General features: G+C 44.2%; 1 protein-coding gene across 4 annotated transcripts in view; it reads right to left on the bottom strand.

Annotated features, from left to right (window-relative positions):
- The window catches only part of LOC148639032 (homer protein homolog 3), a 39,647-nt gene that overhangs the window by 6,977 nt on the left and 15,708 nt on the right, over nucleotides 1-16,962 (bottom strand). For 3 of the 4 annotated variants that reach the window (XM_088621982.1, XM_088621985.1, XM_088621983.1), the window contains 5 exons: nucleotides 14,779-14,787; nucleotides 11,621-11,757; nucleotides 7,737-7,893; nucleotides 2,775-2,885; nucleotides 684-764 (listed from right to left, as the gene is read on the bottom strand). In XM_088621982.1, coding sequence (XP_088478108.1) covers nucleotides 684-764; nucleotides 2,775-2,885; nucleotides 7,737-7,893; nucleotides 11,621-11,757; nucleotides 14,779-14,787 — 495 coding nt within the window. The remainder of the gene's footprint in view (nucleotides 1-683; nucleotides 765-2,774; nucleotides 2,886-7,736; nucleotides 7,894-11,620; nucleotides 11,758-14,778; nucleotides 14,788-16,962) is intronic. The other variant, XM_088621984.1, reaches the window with a different exon arrangement.

Raw genomic sequence — 16,962 nt, 5'->3', positions numbered from 1 at the left:
CTTCAGTTTGTTCGATTTGCTTCAATGACAATTTGTCCAGGGAATATGGCAACGAAGCCTAATTGGAAATCTATTGTTAGTATCCGAAGCAAATACGTCAGGGAAAACTCAGCAATGATGTGCCTTCTGCAAGTGTCTCTGTCCTGCCTATTGCTGAGCAGTCTTCTATGCCTTTGTGCTGTATAAGCATCAGCTACAACTTCATCACAGTGCTGCTCTTCAGTTCTGCTTCCCACACTCTTAAGCTCAAGTAAAGCACTTTCTCATGCCTCTAGGAGTTTGCACATTATCTTTATTAGAAGCTCTCCATTTAGTGTGCATTATTAGTCTGCCACGTCTCTTCAACAGAGGGCTAAACTGGTGCAAAATGGAAAGGATTGCAAATGCTTTGGAAAGCCTGTGGGTGTCGATTACAAGCTTTCTTTACAGGATCTGAAGTTCAATATCGCTCCTCACCGTCCTGTTATCAGAAGCATGTCAACTACGGAACAGATTATATAAGAAAAGCAGATGGTTCTTTTTATCTTTACACCATGATGATATAAACACACAGCCAAACCTAAAAAAATCCAATGTTAAAAGTTCAGATTGTCTGTATGGGTTTTATACCCTTAAAAACAATGATCTAAGGTAAACAGGACTGTTAAAGACCATAATAAACGCTATGTCACTAGTACTCCTACCTGGAGTCTGTGAATAGCCTCCTCTCTCTCCTGCTCGAGCTCATTGAAGTCCGATTTCTTGGTCTGCAGCATCTGGATTTCCTGTAACACAGAGCACGAAACTCTGAGAGGACATCATAGGCTCCACGCACAGTACGGCAAACTAGCCAACCTACAAAAAGTCTGTAGTTCCAACAAGGTTTTTTTTTAAAAAAAAAAGAGGAGTCTGTGAGCATATTACTGAAATATCCAAGGATTTGCTTTTTTTGTCAGCTGTAGGCAGTCTAATCTAGAGTTCAGTCTAGGGGAGAATGGGAGATGGGGGGTGGAACTCCTCTTGTTTAAAGGAGAGCTCCTGTGTTTCGAGGTTTTCTCCCTTTTAAAATGTCTGTGGAAAAAAAAACGTTTTCCACTGACGTAGTCCGGTTACAAACAAGCAGAGGCCATTGCAGAACTGATTCAGGTTTGTGCATGCCATTGTCAAAAAGATTTATCCACTAAAACTCAATGTGTAACCTTCAGCAAAACTAAATCATAGACATTATAATTATTAACCTTCTGTCAACAACATGCTTATGAAGTATGAATAAAGGGAAAATTCAGATCACTTTCCTGTGCAATTTATCAGAAAACAGTTTAACAAGTCATCCCACGCCAATTTTAAGTAGGAATCTGAGCATTTCATATGACATTACCTACAGCCCAAATTGCTCCTCAACTTTACCAGGATGATGCAGTACTGTAAGTCTGTAAAAGAGCATCCCATCTATTTAATAATAGAGTAAAACCTCAAATAAACACACCCAGAACCAATGGACTTTGGAAACAATGGGTCTCTGGACCACACATAACAAAAGACTGCTATTTCAGGTGGGTTGGGGGCAGAGAACAGTATATCCATCATGGCTTCTATGACTTGTAAAAAGCAATCTGTGTTCAACATAAGCAAGAGCAAAAGAAAATAAAATTTGATGTGGATCTGCTGTTGTTGGCAAAAAGCATGTGAGGGCTGGCTAGTGAGAAGCAAGTGGAAGAAGCTGTACGTTGAGGTGCAGAAGCATTTTGGTGGGTTGGAAATGTGAGTCACAGCCAATAAGATATCAAACATATAAGCTTCAGATTTACTTCTAGTTGTTTTGCGGTGGATTGTTTTTTGTCATATTGAGATTTATTGCATTTTATTCATTTTTTTTACTAGGTGCATTAAGTCTTTGTTCCATGCTTTTATAAAAATATTTAAAAGAGAGTATTTCCCCCTATTCATCCACTTAATTGAGGTGTTATTGCATTGTAACTCGCTCTATGCCCATGCAGACGTGCTCAACATAAGGTCAGAGGCTTGAAATATCATGCACCTGGCACTGGGGTAGAAACCAGCAACTCCAACAGCTCTGCACAAAGTTCTCCCTGGTCTGGATTGCCACACACACCCCTTTTGTTACTAGTGCACGCTACTCCAATTTTGCATAAATGTATCGCAAATTACCGATAAACAACAGATTAATAAAGGCAATAATTTTACAAAACTATACACCACTTCACTGCTTTTCAAGAGGAAATTATGCCTCTTCCAGCTGTCAGCTCACAAACACTAAATGCAGGGTGTAGAGTACAACCAGCTTGTTGACTTGGTGGTAAGTTGCAAAAAAATAAAATCCTACAGCTTTGGAAAACAAATGTTGCCTTTCCAGGTGCAACGCAGAATAAATATAAAACAAATATTTAAGAACATTTGACACTTTCTTAAGAATGATGTGAAACAGCATTCAAATCAGAAAAAAATGCCCTACATGTGTAGCTGAAGTTAACCTGCAAGAGTCAGGAAAAAATAAAACATTGTGATACACCATCAGATTTAAGGTATTATCCAAAAATCTGCCATTTAAAAAAACCTACTATTAAAAAAAAATAGTTTGGATAGGCAAACTATTGCACTATCCAGAACCTTCTGTAAGCACTCTTGGATAACATCAGTCACAGTGAACAAAAGTCTCCACTTGTTGCACATGTAAAATCAAGTCACTGGAAATAGTAATAATCAAGTAGTGTTCAGGTGATCAAATGATGTTCAGAGCCAGCCCCAGCTGCTGCTCAGCACACTGCCTCACTCACCTCGTCCTTTGCTTTAAGCAGGGACTCCAGTTCCTCCAGGGACTGCGCCAGCTCATCCTTTCCAATGTCACCAGGCCTGTGCTTCCCACTGTGTGCCTCTAGTTCTGCCACCTGAAGAACAGCATGGAATATCAGACCCCTGACGACAACAGGGCCAACGAGTGACAACACAGACCACTAATTCCCTTCCTGTATCCCTAAACACAACAGCAGCTGAAAATGCTTTGAACCTAAAATAGTCAAAACTGGGGACTATACAGTGATGCTAGATATAGCCCATGTTGAGTATACTGAAATATTCTAGGTTTATTATTTGTGCTTTGTCTTTAAGTGGACCGCAATGAACATGAAAAGACAGCTCAAACTTTGTGCTTTGTTTCAGAACTTTCCAAGCCTAAAAAAAAACTCACCTTCAGGATGCAAATTTCTTTGGGGTTAGAGTTCCTCTTGGCTTGATTAATTTGTGACTGAATTGCTTCCTGTGTGCGTGCATGAGCAACAGATGGTAATGTCATCCTGGGTGCATGTTACCTGGATTACTGCAGTCATTACAAGCAATAGGCATCTTTCTCAAACTGGATGGATTTCCTCCATCCGTTCTGGACTAAATTAAAACTGACTGCGCTGCCCCCTTCAGCAAGGTACACTTCCAATTTGGAAAAGCAGGGGTCAAGGGTGAAGCAATATAAATGCAGATGCCCCTTCCTAGCTCAGAAACCTGCTGATGAACTGCGTTTCTGTCAGGTGTTACAGCTGGGCTCGCACTGTTCACACTGACCTCATTGTTCAGATCGGCATGAACAGCTGCCAATGTGAAACTGTAGTGTGATAACAGGAGAGGAAGGATGAATGGCTCTTGAAAGCAATAGCTGATAATAGCTCCCTCATTACTCATGTGTGGCGTCGTTTCCTTTCCCTTTCATGGGCTCAGACGCTGTCAGGCCTGTCTCCTCTCTCTCTCTCAGCTCCAGTGAAGCCCTGCAACTGGGCTCAAAGAAGCTCACTAGCAGGTGTAGTGCCTTCCGAGCACTCTGCCTTCTTTTCTCCCAAAGGCAGGCAGTGTCTAGCAAGTTTTGATTACATTATTTATCCAAGGATGGGTTCAATGCAAAAAAAATGCAATAACACTGTTACGAACCCAGCAGACAGTCTGTCTGCCTCACACTGAAGCACAATCACCAGATTCCAGTTTCTAGATGTGACAGTAACCACACAACATACAAATTTTGCAAAGAATAATTAGTTCTCGCTTTTTCACTACTCTCTCTGGGGGAGGGGAGTAGAATTGACTAAAAATCCTTTTTTTTTTGGTGTAAAAGTCCAAAGTTAGCAGCAACAAACAGCTCTTTTGCCTTATATATTTTATATAGAGAGATATATCGAACACCAAAAGACCCATCACGTTTTATGCATGTAGGTTTTTGGAAAAATAGAATAGTGAAAATTCAGACAGAGACACGGGAACCGCTATATCAGGCTTATTGGTTTTCTCACAAGATGAGAATATGATGCTTATGCAGACTTGATCTCCATAGAGCATGTGAGGGAAGGGATGAGAGACGAGTGAACATGCATGTTTGCACAGGTTTTATGGGAAGAACAGTACAAACTCCCACAAGTGCAACCTGCCTGAGACCCCTGTTGAGGAGGAAAGTTTCTTTAGCAGATCAGCTCATATATAGCGAGGTAGATTTAGTAGAGTAATAGGTGGGCCTCATCCTTAATTTAAAAAATGTCACTTAATTAATCCACAACTGTCCGTCTCTTCTGTTTTTCACCGGATGTGACACATGTCTTAATCAATCATTTCTCCGTGCACCTCTTCAGCGTCTGTAGTAACATTAACAGAGCTTAAGTTGTCTACATGATGAGCCAGTCCGGTTCAGGAAAAGCTTTCCAGGGCACAAAGCAATCCTACACTACATCCGGGAGACACGAGCAACTGCAGGATTCCCAGATATACGAACAGAAAGCGTAAGATTAAACCAATAAACCTCAAACATTACACTAAATCCAGACTCTCAGATCACTGAGAGAACCACTCAGTAGGTATGCACTCATCACAAAAAGGGCTGTTGATGTTTCATCAACATTGGTTTATCGAGATTTTGAAAGCTTCCCAGAGACTCAAAGCAGGTCAAGTCTGAAATGCAGCTGGAAATGAAACAGTAAAGACTGCTATATCCTCTTTTTTAATGGAGTGCTTTCAGCTCTTGAGCCAGGCTACCTGGTGATTTAATGGGGTCTCTTCAATAATTAAGAAAATACTGTGCCTTATTTTTCCGATCTTTTAAACGTCAAATTAAATGTTTCAAGCACCCAACCCAAGAATACCAAGCTGTCCGGTTTCCTCAAGACATCCCACAAGAAACCAGGTCTGAACATCTGATCCCAGCCCAACTTCAACAATGAGAGAATATGTTTGTTATCCGAGAGGGAAAGAATGGGGAAAAAAAAAAGAGACTAAGAAAGGAAAAATAACTAAACTCAACTTCCTCCTCAAAAAAAGGAATGCCAAGATGAGTCCTGCAGCACTGGATTGCAAGATGATTTGTCTGAAATCAATGTCATGGAGGCAGTGTAAATTTTGAATATAAAGGTTACAGACAAGAGGAGACAATTTGGTCCAAATTTGGGCCATTTGGTAATTAGTAGGTAACAGATACAAGGATGTCCTCCATCTGATTCTTAAAAAGATGCCAGGAAGTTGGCTTCAACAACAAGGCTGGGTAGCTTGTTCCACACCCCCACTACTCCTTGTGTAAAGTAATCTGATTATTGGTTTGAATAGTCTCGCTATTCATTCTGAGCAGGTCCGCTGGCTTGACTTTGTCAGTGCCTTTGAGGATTTTGAATACTTGTATGAAAGCATCACTGTGATGGCAGTAAGAACACGGTCTGGGGAACTGTGATCTCTGCAATGTCAGAGTAACCCAAAAAAAGGGAAAAAAAGCCCCACTAATAGGTCCTCACTCTTTGGGAGGGGGCTGCCTTCGGAGAAAGTGGATTATTTTTAACTGCGTGAAAACGAAAAGCTGCCAGCTCCCCGTGGTGATTTTTCATTCCCTCTAACTAGGCCAGTGGAAGTAGGATATGGCTGTCCTAAAAACCTCAGCCCCCCTGGGAGGACTGCACTATTTCCAGCCACCTGGTCACATCGTTTGTGCAAATCTATACCCACAGGAAGGCAGACGCAGTGCCCCTTTTCTCTCTCAAAAAAAAAACCAAACAAAGACACAGGTATCTCTCAGCACTTTCCTTTCTAAAAGTTGAGAAAGCAAGAGAAACCATTGCATTTCACTTGAAGTACCAGAGAGATGGCTCATTGAAACCAGCTGGTAACGCTCTTAAAAATTACTTAAACCTGTGTTTTTTTTTTTTGTGGCTTTCACTTGATAAAAAACTACACTGAAGAAAAGGTATGCACAAGTGTTTCAGGGAGATCATTTCAAATCACAGGGAGTCTAAACAGTTCTTGACTGTGTAGTACCATTATTAGGAAATTGCCTGTCCACTCACATCTCAAAACAAGAAAAAGAACATTGTCTATGGGCAAATCGGGCTTTTCTTGGGTCTGAAACGGAGTGACTACGTGGAACCAAAATCATGAGAACATAAGAAAATGAGAGAAGGCCATTAAGCCCATCGAACCTGTTTGTTTGCAATGAATTGGCTCAAAGATCTAATTCACTGATTTCCTGAAACATCGAGGCATGAGCTTCAACCTCATGACCTAGTAACTTGTTCCATACTCCCACAACCCTTTTGGTAAAGAAATGCCTCCTCCTCTTCTTGCTTGTAAACGCCCTTCCACATCAGCGTATCGGGACAAGACCAGATAACATTTGCGCGTCATGTAAAAAGAAATTAGTATATCTATTAGGCATGCCTTACATCTCCGCCAAATTGACATTGTCGCTTAATTACCTCGCACAGCAAATGAGTCACAGCCTCAGCTGTTCACTATTCCTGAAACCAGCCCAACCACAAAGTGCTAATCAGCGCGACTCCTCTGGGAGATTAAGCGCCAAATGGGGTGATGCAATATTAATTTATATGAGATAAAAGCAACTTTCCAACATGTAGAATTGAGGAGGAGGGGGGGGGGGGTATTCTAATTTATTTAATTGTAATATTGCCGTATTATCATGGTCTGCACAGTGTTGCAGAATCGCGATTCAGGTTAACAAATAGGAAGGGTTCAGTTAATGGTATTTTTTTAGGACTAAATTAAAATTGTATTGTTTTAAAACCTCATACAGAGTGCGTGTCAAGGTAATCACTACTCCACCCAGCCACATGTATACACAAGGATGTATCGATTCTCTGACAAACGGGACAAATTCTGGAAAAGTCTCAGGGAGGGTAAAGTCATTACTAGTCTCACACAAACTTCCCCATAAGAGAAACTATACAAGGGCAGCTACAACTTAAGATAAACTGATTTATTATAAACACGTTTTGTGATGCTTTCAGGTTTGAATGCCACTGACAGGTAAAGAAATAACAGAGGGTAGCTAAAGTTAATGACGTGTGAGCTTGTGAGCTGTGTGGGACGATGGGTAATACAGCAGGGAGAGGAAATGGCTAAGCGCAGACTGTGAGAGGACAGGGGCAGTAACAGCTTGCCTGAATTTTTATGACTGGTCCATTCAGTTCAGGCTGGTAGCACGGACAAGGCCGAGAGTTTTCTTTTTCATAGCTTTTAATCGCATTGATTGTTTTGGCTCTAAGCTTGTCCTTGTAACCACAGTCGGTAGTAGCATCACAAGGCACCCTGACCTCTCATTATGGACTCACAGGGGGAGTCGTCTTGCACCTTCTGGACTCTAGAGTGAGCCACGATTCACATCAGATCACGGTAGTCGGGAACCAGACCTATTTCTCAAAACGGAGTTGGGACGAACGCGCCGGTCGAGGACCGCCGGTCGTTTCGAGCGAGGCGCGGCGGCGGGACCTCACCTGATCCCTCAGCCTCTCGGTCTCGTCCTGGTAGGCCGCCAGCTGCTTCTTCCACTCCTCCACGTTGGCGTTGGCCTCGTGCAGAGCGGCCACCAGCTTGGTGTTGCTGTCCTGCAGGGTGAAGAGCTCCGCCTCCCAGTTCATCTCGCAGATCGACCTGCCAATCCAAAGGGCAGACACGGCCGTCTAGAGTGGACGAGCTGGGATCCACTGACTCTCCAGAGCACCCAGGCTGGAATCCCACCTTGCTCAGGCAAGTGAAAGCCTGCTTTAACAGCAAAGCTGAAACCACCAGAAATACACCAATGGATGGGCTTCAGGTTATACTATACGTGGACCTAAGGAACGCTTGTAGACTTGATAGGCTTGCTGGGTGAATTGGAAAACTCCTTATGCTTCTACATGTCTTTTAGAATCACTCTCTTTATATAATGTATAAAGTTCTGCTGCAGTATCATGCTGAACTGTCAACGCTATGAACCAACCAGAAGAGCTGTGCACTAAAAAAAAAAAGTGTGAAGCTACAAGGAAAGTTACACATCAGCTTACAAAAAGCAGCTCTACAGGTCCCATGCACAGAAATATGATCTTCACACCTCCTCAACCTAGACCTTTTCACTAGGTATGGCATGCACAGACCCGCATCGGAACAAACTTTGGCACTTTGCTCCGAGCGCTGCAAAGCATCTCTCATGGAGGGAATGAAAGCACGCTGCCCAGCCTTCAACGGTTACAGAGATGCAGCAGACATATGGTCTATTAGAAGACAGGGATTTTAACAAAAAAATGTCATTTTATTTTCTGCCAAAGCATGTTCCAGCAAGTAACTGCTAGCTACCTTTTGATGTTTTAGGGATTAGGGACCTAAAAACTTTAGGGATTATCTTGAATATCACAGTTTGAAAAGTTAGCGATCGGCACAGGTAATCCACTTGAAACCCACCCTGGAAAGAGAACAGGACAGGGCTGCTCTATCTAGCAGCAGGTCTTGCCTTTCTGTTGCCGTGAGCAGGCAGGGCTCCAGCCCCGGAGACTGGCACATGCGCAGGGGAGCATCCCGGCCCACTTACCTGCCTCCAAAGCGGCTGGTGACCTCCATGACAAATCCCCAAGCACCTCCCAGGCCGTGGCGCGAGAACCCCGCTGTCAGGACTGGCTCGAGACGAGTCCTGTTCTTTTTCACCATGATCAGATCAGCTCCCATTGCACACCAACCCTGCACACCCCCCTCCCTTCCATAATTATGCATAAGGAGTGACTGTACCAGTTGAAGTGGTGGGGTGATACAGTCATTTACTGACTCACCATGGCAACTAGACTTCAAAGCCTGTCACTCTAGCATGTTGCAGAACAGATTTTGAGGATGGTGGTGGGGGGGGGGGGGGGAATCCTAAAGTAAAGGGGAAGTCTAAAAGGTACAGGGGGTGTCTCCGACCACCGTGCGTGTCAAAGCAGAAATGGACAGTGAGCTTTTTGAGCATTTCATCAGCGGGTGACTCATCCTACTCAGCACTTAAAGACAGATTGTTTCTCCTCCTTCGTCGGGGGTTAAACAGCCTACTCACCACACCTCGGAGGTAGGTGGAATAATGAGGCAAGAGGAGAGAGAAAAGTAAGATTGTTGGGGTGTAGGGAGAGAGGGAGGAGGGAGGGTCACCTGTTAATGCGACACCACCAGATTGAGTCTGGCAGCGAAGAGCAAGAAGATCCATTTAGATGCTACACACTTTTCCCCCGCCCCACACACTAACAATTTTTATGGCTGCAAAGTCAAACCTGCCTTCATTAACTTATTCTCCCCAAAAAATTATTAAAACAAATCCAGGTGAGACTTGCAAATCGTTCCGAATCTGCTGATTGTCTGGCGTTAAGTTTGAAGATGGAAGGGGACCAGATATATTTCACGGACAAAATGGAAAATTCAGCCTGTGAGATCACACAAAGCAATGACTGCATTTGTAATTGGGTAGTACAAGAATAGCCTCAGACCTTTCTGAGCTTATAAAACGGGTTCCAGATGTAAAAGAAACACAGGAAGCAGCAACAGTAGGTAATTTGCAATTATGGCTGCCTTGTGCATAAGGGCTCTAAATATATTACAGTTCAGCGAATCCATTGCACTGCCTTTAGAGATTTCTGTAATTACCCTGCTACTCACCTATCAAATAAGTAACAATGATACCCTTAAAAAGTAGCGTGTCCATGTTGTTATGCATAAGAAATACACTTTTCTATGGATTGAACCCTCCTGGAAATGACCCTGGAAACGGGGACAAAGCATCCATCAGCATCCTTATCCAGAGAGAAGGGAAACCAAGTCTCTTTATTGGCCAGGGATTGTTTTTACTCTTTCGGTGAACTTTCGATTCTGAATTTCAGAAGACAGGTTGCAAATTGCAATTCAATTTCTGCATATATGTTACTTCCTGTGCAGCAGAGCTTGCTTCTTCACAATATCGTCTAGAAATTGTTTGAGTGCTAGGACGTCCGATGGGGAAGCAGGCCATGTTTACTGCTTGACCGAAACCGGTTTGGTACAAACAGCCCTCAACAGGGTGGCGTTACAGAGTGTTTTTCTGCCAGTCAGAACGGTGCCTGCATTTTTCTAAAAAGTTACTCTGAACAAAGGGTAGAAATGAACCAGGAGATGACAACGGGGTAAATATTGCCCCCCTCTTCAGACAGCTCCAATGATTAGTTGGGGAGTTTATTGGGACTCAAAATGGACCACAATCGGCTGCACAGAACCAACTGAAACAAACAAGCAAACTGAGGCAATTAGGTACTTTCTGCTTTCTTCCTCGCAACCCGTTAAGACACGTTGATTTTGCACCCCTCAGTACGGTTTCAAGTTGTGGGTTGGTCTCCGAGCTCATAACTGATGGGCTGTGGGACTGAATCCCTGCTGCAGACACTGTTGTTGTACCTTGAGAGAAGTACTGTACCCCAGGTTCTTGTCCACTCAGCTGTGCAAGTAGGAGACAAGGATTGCTGAGCTGTGTTTTGTATGGGCATCTTGCCCAGGGGTGAGTTAGGGGAGTCTCATGCTCTGTCATTTGCTTAACACCACAGAAACTGGGATAAAATGTGCCCGGTTGTCCTGATTTGGCCTGGATATGGAAATGATCTACCTGCTTCCGTTTCAACAACCCTTTGCTGCCGTGTTCTCGCTCTCTGATCCTAACGTGGCAGCAAAACTAATAAACACACTAACCTCATTATGTAAGAGCCCGACAAAAGTAATGTGGCCTGGGTGCGCATCAGAGCAATGCAATTAAAGAGAAAATGTTACAGCCAGCAGGGTAATTTCATTTCGCGCGTTATTTACAATGCCACAAATGTAATGGTAATTGGCTCATTACCGCTGTCCCACAAAACAAATTAAAGGAGACAAGTCGCCAGGCAATTCAATTAGGCTGCAGGCCAAAAGGCAACACCACAGGAGGGTAGCACCGTGGTTAAGCCCCTATACTCTCCACCAGCTCGCTCCCTCGCCATCGGACTAAAGTCCTTGCAGAGGCAGTCTTCACCGGAATAATTTACCAGGTAAATAATTCAACGAGATGCAGAATTACTTCGAACACAGAAATAGAATATGAAACGAGCAAGTGACTCAGCTGGAAAGTGTAGCAGACTTTTATCCCACCAGTTGGCGTGACCTGCAGGGCTATCTTCACAGCTGTTCGAACCAAAGCAAAGTCCGTGTCCCACTTCTTTCTCTCAAGTAACAACACAGCTCACAAGATCATTCTAGCACAAGGCAGGGGATAAGGAAACAGATGTTTCATTTTGCAGGTTCCCTAGTGAAATGCATTACGAGAGGATGCCCTCCTGCCACAGCAGCGAGCCACACGTGTTAGGGGATTAAAAAGAGGAAGCGTTACCCCTCGGACAGCATCTTCTTCAGGCGCTCCTTCTCGGAGGAGAGCTCGATATCGGCACTCTGACTGCGGTACAGCTTGTCCTCTCCGGGGCCATTCACACAAAGAACTGGGGGGGACTGCAGGTCTTCAGACAGGTCCTGGACGGGGGAAAGAGAGTTGAGCGCTCACACTGACCGACACACACCCCGTGACTCATCAGGGTCCAGACACTCAGCAGACGCCTGTGGTCTCTTCTCTCCGAGGCATTTCAGTTCCTTGGCAAACATCACACCCTTCAAAAACCAACTGATGACCATCTGGGGTTTAAAACGGAAAGTAGCCACAGATTAGCCACCGTCATCATCCCAGTTTGGCTCAAATGAGACTGTTACATGGGGGCTGCCTGAACACCTAACAGAGTAACAGAACATCTTTCCACTTCATCTTCATGGTCAAAACAGCTTCAGATTCAGTTTCACATTGCTAAGCAGGGATTGTCCACCTTTAAACAAACACTAGCAGCGTTACAGGGCTCTCGATCCAGGCAGCACGAGAGTCCAGAGAGAGCTGGTATCTCAGGACGGGACAGCCCCCGGCCCCTCGCTCCCGTTTCTCTACGAGCGAGCCGACTGCAAGCCGAATCAAAATGGATTGGGGAAAAGGGGGGGGGGGGGAGGGAAATGGCAAAGCTCTGGAGTTTGGCCATGAAAGCAGGCGAAGATGTTACACACAGCCCCGTGGTGAAATTAATGATGACAAGACAACTCCAGGCAGAGCTGCAAAGCCCAGGGAACAGAAGATGCTGAATTATACATGTTAAAGATCATGTATAAATCATGCCATATTACTTTCCAACTGCCCCAACACATTTTAGAAATCTCCCCAAAGTACACATATAAGGCGGGAGATCAAACAGAAGTGAAGGAGGACCTCAGGTTTTGTACTTATCCCCAGTTGGTTTACATACCCAATCCCTATGTGATTATTTCCATCAGATTTGGACTTTTTCTACAAGAAAACTGTAAAAAAGGCATAAGGAAGTTTGAGCTTTTATCCCCCATTGTCTGGCCGTCTTGTTTATGTTTCTCCGTCTTGTTCGAATTTTCAGAATAAAAATAAAAATGACTGACCCCAGGTGAAAAGGGTAGCACTTAATTTCCTACTACAAGACACATGGCCACGGCTCGTTAGGAGTGTTTGGTGTTCACTGGGCCTGAGCTTTTCATTATTGGCAGATGCAGACCTGCAGTCATGCTTCAGCCTGGCCACTTACTCTCACTCTCAGCCACAGACTTCCCCAGGCTGTTAACCTTTCATCCTCGAACCCAGATTCTCCTCAGGCTTAGCAGTGCCACACATTTGTATAAATTCTCTTTCCCGGGGCTTCTGAACTCGATTTAATAAGGCTGGGGAAAACTACAGTCAACGAGATCCCTGGTACACATCTGAACAGAGTTTGAAATTTCTGGGTAAAAGGTTCCTGCGCATGTGCAGATCGGCGTTCGGAGCCACAACTGTTCAACACGGAAGAACAGGACTCCAGCCATGCGAATGGAACAAGAAACACATTGCTCACCTGAGACAGCTGGAAGGTCAGAGATGCCACCGAGCAGCCAGAACAAGGAAGAAAAATCACAAGAATATCAGTCCGCCACATATTTGAAGACTATTTTAAATTCAAGAGGCTATTTTGTCCTTGGCAAAAAAAGAACACGCAGATACACCGTTCTACATTCCTAATAAGACATCCCGCAAGTTCTTTTTTGTTCCGAAGCTCAGAACAATACACCAGGAGACCAAGGCGCTGGCTGCTTAATGTGTCCTGGTCAAGACAGGCAAGGAGGAACTGTGCATGGCTATTCTGGCCTTTTTCTCAGCGGTGACAGAGCGAGACGGAAAACCCTTAGGATCACTGACCTTTGTTGTTGCTTGTTATTCTGGCACAAGCCTATGCAATACTTTGCTTGGCTTCCTTATGTTGTTTTTAGCCGTTAACTTTCTGGGACCCGCTTTTTTCTCCTAGATGAAAGCAGTGGAGTTTTTTTTTTTTAGTTTTGTTTTAAATATTAGTTTATTTCTCCCTTCAGGCTGGCTGAGTTGAGAATTTGTTCCTCTGAGGTACGAGGAGCCCCCCTGAGGTGCTCTTGGCCAGATGGGGAGTGTCGGGAGGGGGGTGTGTCAGACCCCTCCCAAGGAATAATTAAGGTCTATGTCTACGTAACAGTTTTTGCGAAGAGTAACTAGTAGAGGTGTAAGAGGTTAACACAAGGAGTTCAGTGACAAATGAAACTCCGGTTTCACAGAAAACATTTGCCCTCCTACTGCTGCCACTATCTGGACTACGACTATAGAGGGATGCTGCCGCAGGGGCAGAGACATCTGCCCCGTCCCAGGTCTGTCCACTCAACTCCATCCTGCACACAAATCCTGGAGTCCAGATGGCAGGCCTCCAGGCCAAGAAGAATTTCACTAGCCTTTTTTCCGTCGTCGTTCTTGGTTTAACAATTCAAGGTGACCCGTGACGTTATTAAACCCCCACGATAAGAAAAAAAAACCCTCAACATTCAGCTCAGCCTACTTGTGCACTTCCACATAAATAATTCACACGTTCCTTGCAGTGAGCACAGCTCCATTAAGATGCATTCATGTGGACCCTTATATATCTGTATGAGGAAAACCTCTCTTATAAATGCCATATGCCTACATTTTTACACTGTACGGCTTTGGGCAATATTATTATTTTATTAAAGCATCAAAGTATCAGGCTTAACTATAATTTGGGTTATTTTCTTATGCAACACAAAAAAGCCAAACATTCAGAGTGGCTCTCAACCCTAAAATGTCTGGAGTCCACTAAACAGTTCAGTTTATTGAAAAATGTGGAACCCTATTGTCTTTGGCATTGATCTCCCATGGTAAAGGGGAAAAGCAACATTTATGAGTGAAATTGTCTGGTAGCATACAGTATATTTAATGTCTTTAACATAGTATTGTTTTGCATGGAATCAGTTATGATTTGTGCCATAGTGGCACTTCACACGGCGCACCCCCCGGGGTAATGGAACAGTCCGCTTTTCTCCCTGAGCTCTGCGCAAGGTCAGAACCAATATACCATGGGGAAGGGGGGAGGGGACTGTGCAGTAACCCCAAAAGGTTCACAGTGTGTGATGGACACTCACCTGAGACAGCTGGGAGAGGTGAAGACCACCGGAGAACCAGAGACAGAGGAGAGCGAGAGGGGGACAAAAAAAATGAAAGAAGAGGAGGTGAAAAAAAAACACTTTAACGCTCCACACATTTCAAGAAAAAACGATAAAGAAAAAAAGGGCCAAGCTCAGGCAGGGGTCCATTCATTTTCCATTCATTTTCTAACGGCTTCTTCCAATTCAGGGGTACAGGGGAACCGGAGCCTATGCCAGCAAGCAACAGGCACATGGTGGGGTACACCCTGGACAGGACACCAGTCCACTGCAGGGCAGACAGACACAAATACTAACACTTCTCCCAGAAGTCAATCAACCCATCTCTAGTTCTTCAGACGGTGGGATAAAACCGGATCTCTTTGAGGAAACCCGGGCAAACACAGGGGGACAACATACAAACTCCACACAGACAGCACCCCAGGTCCAGAATCGAACCCAAGGCCCCAGCGCTGTTGACCACTGCAGCCCCATACTTCCTGGGTCAGCTGCACCCATACGGAACTCCGTCATCACAGTTCTTCTGTTCTCGGCCACAGGCCGCGCTGGACTCGGGCCCTAACCAGCTAGAACCGGACTTCAGCGTCACTCAAAACGCACTTGCACCGACTGCGGTAATGAGAGCCCTCTCCCGTGTCAGTGAGCTCCAGATCAAAGAAAGCATCTCAATTACAGGCTGCCGAGAGCACCTCCGCCACACAGCGGGCAGCCAGATTACAGCCCTGCCTGCTTCTCTACGATTCTCCTTTCACTCCGACCTTGGGAGAAAAGAAAGAAGACGAACAATAACCTGTTCTAAAAAGCTGAGTGAATAACACCCACGGGGTTACTGTAGAAAAAATTAATTACACCCACAAAGGTCTACCTATTACTGCTTTCCCCAATTCATCACCACCTATCGCGCGCACACGTGTTGTTTTGTCCACCAACAAACCGCTTTCCGACGTTTCTTTCAGAAGAATTTGTTCTCCCCTCCCATGCAGCAGACGAGAGATGCACAAAATACTCAGCAAGCTTATTCACTGTTAATAAACTGGGATAAGACTCGTGCGAGTAGACAGGACTCCAGATAATATCTAATACCAGGTTTCTACTGGACCAAGTCCCACAGAAATAAGAATACAGAGACGCACTGTTGAATTTAACTTCCTAACCATTTTTTACATTGAACTTGTCAATAGCCACAGTAATGATGACTTATCTAAACCCAGCCCAGCGCCACTGACTTTAGAAGTATATTACATCATGTTCTTAAGACTGATCAATTTAATCAGGATATGTTAATGGGCAACTGCAGTCTCAATTTCTCAGACTGGTGATTACATCTCTGTAACAAAATTAATTAATGGTATAAGCAAATTCCGAATTCAGCACAAAATCGGGAACTTTGTGAAAGTACTGTAAATCGTTGTTGCAAACCGCTGGCCTTGTCACGGGGGAGAGCACGAGTCCAGACAAATTGTCATGTGAAGCAGCCCTTCCTGCTCACTAGTCACTGTGATGACTGTAATGTTTTGCAGAATTTCAGCACAGAAGTGTTCCATAGTCATCTGCATGTCAGGTTAATAACTACTGTAAGTAGTATTAGTGGGCAAAACAGTCTCGAAGTCGAGAGTGATATTTGTATTAGATTAAAAGAGATGTATTCACAAACCCGCTTCTTTAAAACTTAATACCTCACCGGATGTTTTGTTGCCTCATTCGGAATCACAGACAATTACGGCATTATGGAAATTCTATCCATTTGTGATGAACACTGGAGCTTTTAGAAGTTGTGGCCATTTGACTTTTATTGTGGTTTGAAATGCACTCATCAACGCCGATTCATTCTAACCCCGAAATATAAAAATAGCGTTGCAGTTTTCCCTTTTAAGCAGGCAATTTGTTAAACTGAGTTCCGAGATCTTTTAGGACCAAAGTCTTAATAACCTTGAACCCTTAAGGACCCAGGTGCTGCTAATTGACTTGCTTAATTCATTTATAATTTACAGACGTGCTCAATCTTTAGAGACGGGTGACCTATAAGATTATTTGGATTGGGGCTGTACAGGACAGGGACTGTACACTGAGTCTTAACCGTCTGATAAAAGAGACGGTTTCTTGTCCAGTGGATCACTGGGCAAGACTCAGAATGTTACCCAAGCCTTGTCAAAAATCCTGCCA

The sequence above is a fragment of the Lepisosteus platostomus genome, chromosome 27, assembly GCF_059453375.1.
Source record: "Lepisosteus platostomus isolate fLepPlt1 chromosome 27, fLepPlt1.hap1, whole genome shotgun sequence".
NCBI classification, from domain to species: Eukaryota; Metazoa; Chordata; class Actinopteri; order Semionotiformes; family Lepisosteidae; genus Lepisosteus; species Lepisosteus platostomus.
The sequence above is the reverse complement of the archived record's forward strand: the minus strand, read 5'-3'. Positions and strand labels throughout refer to the sequence as shown.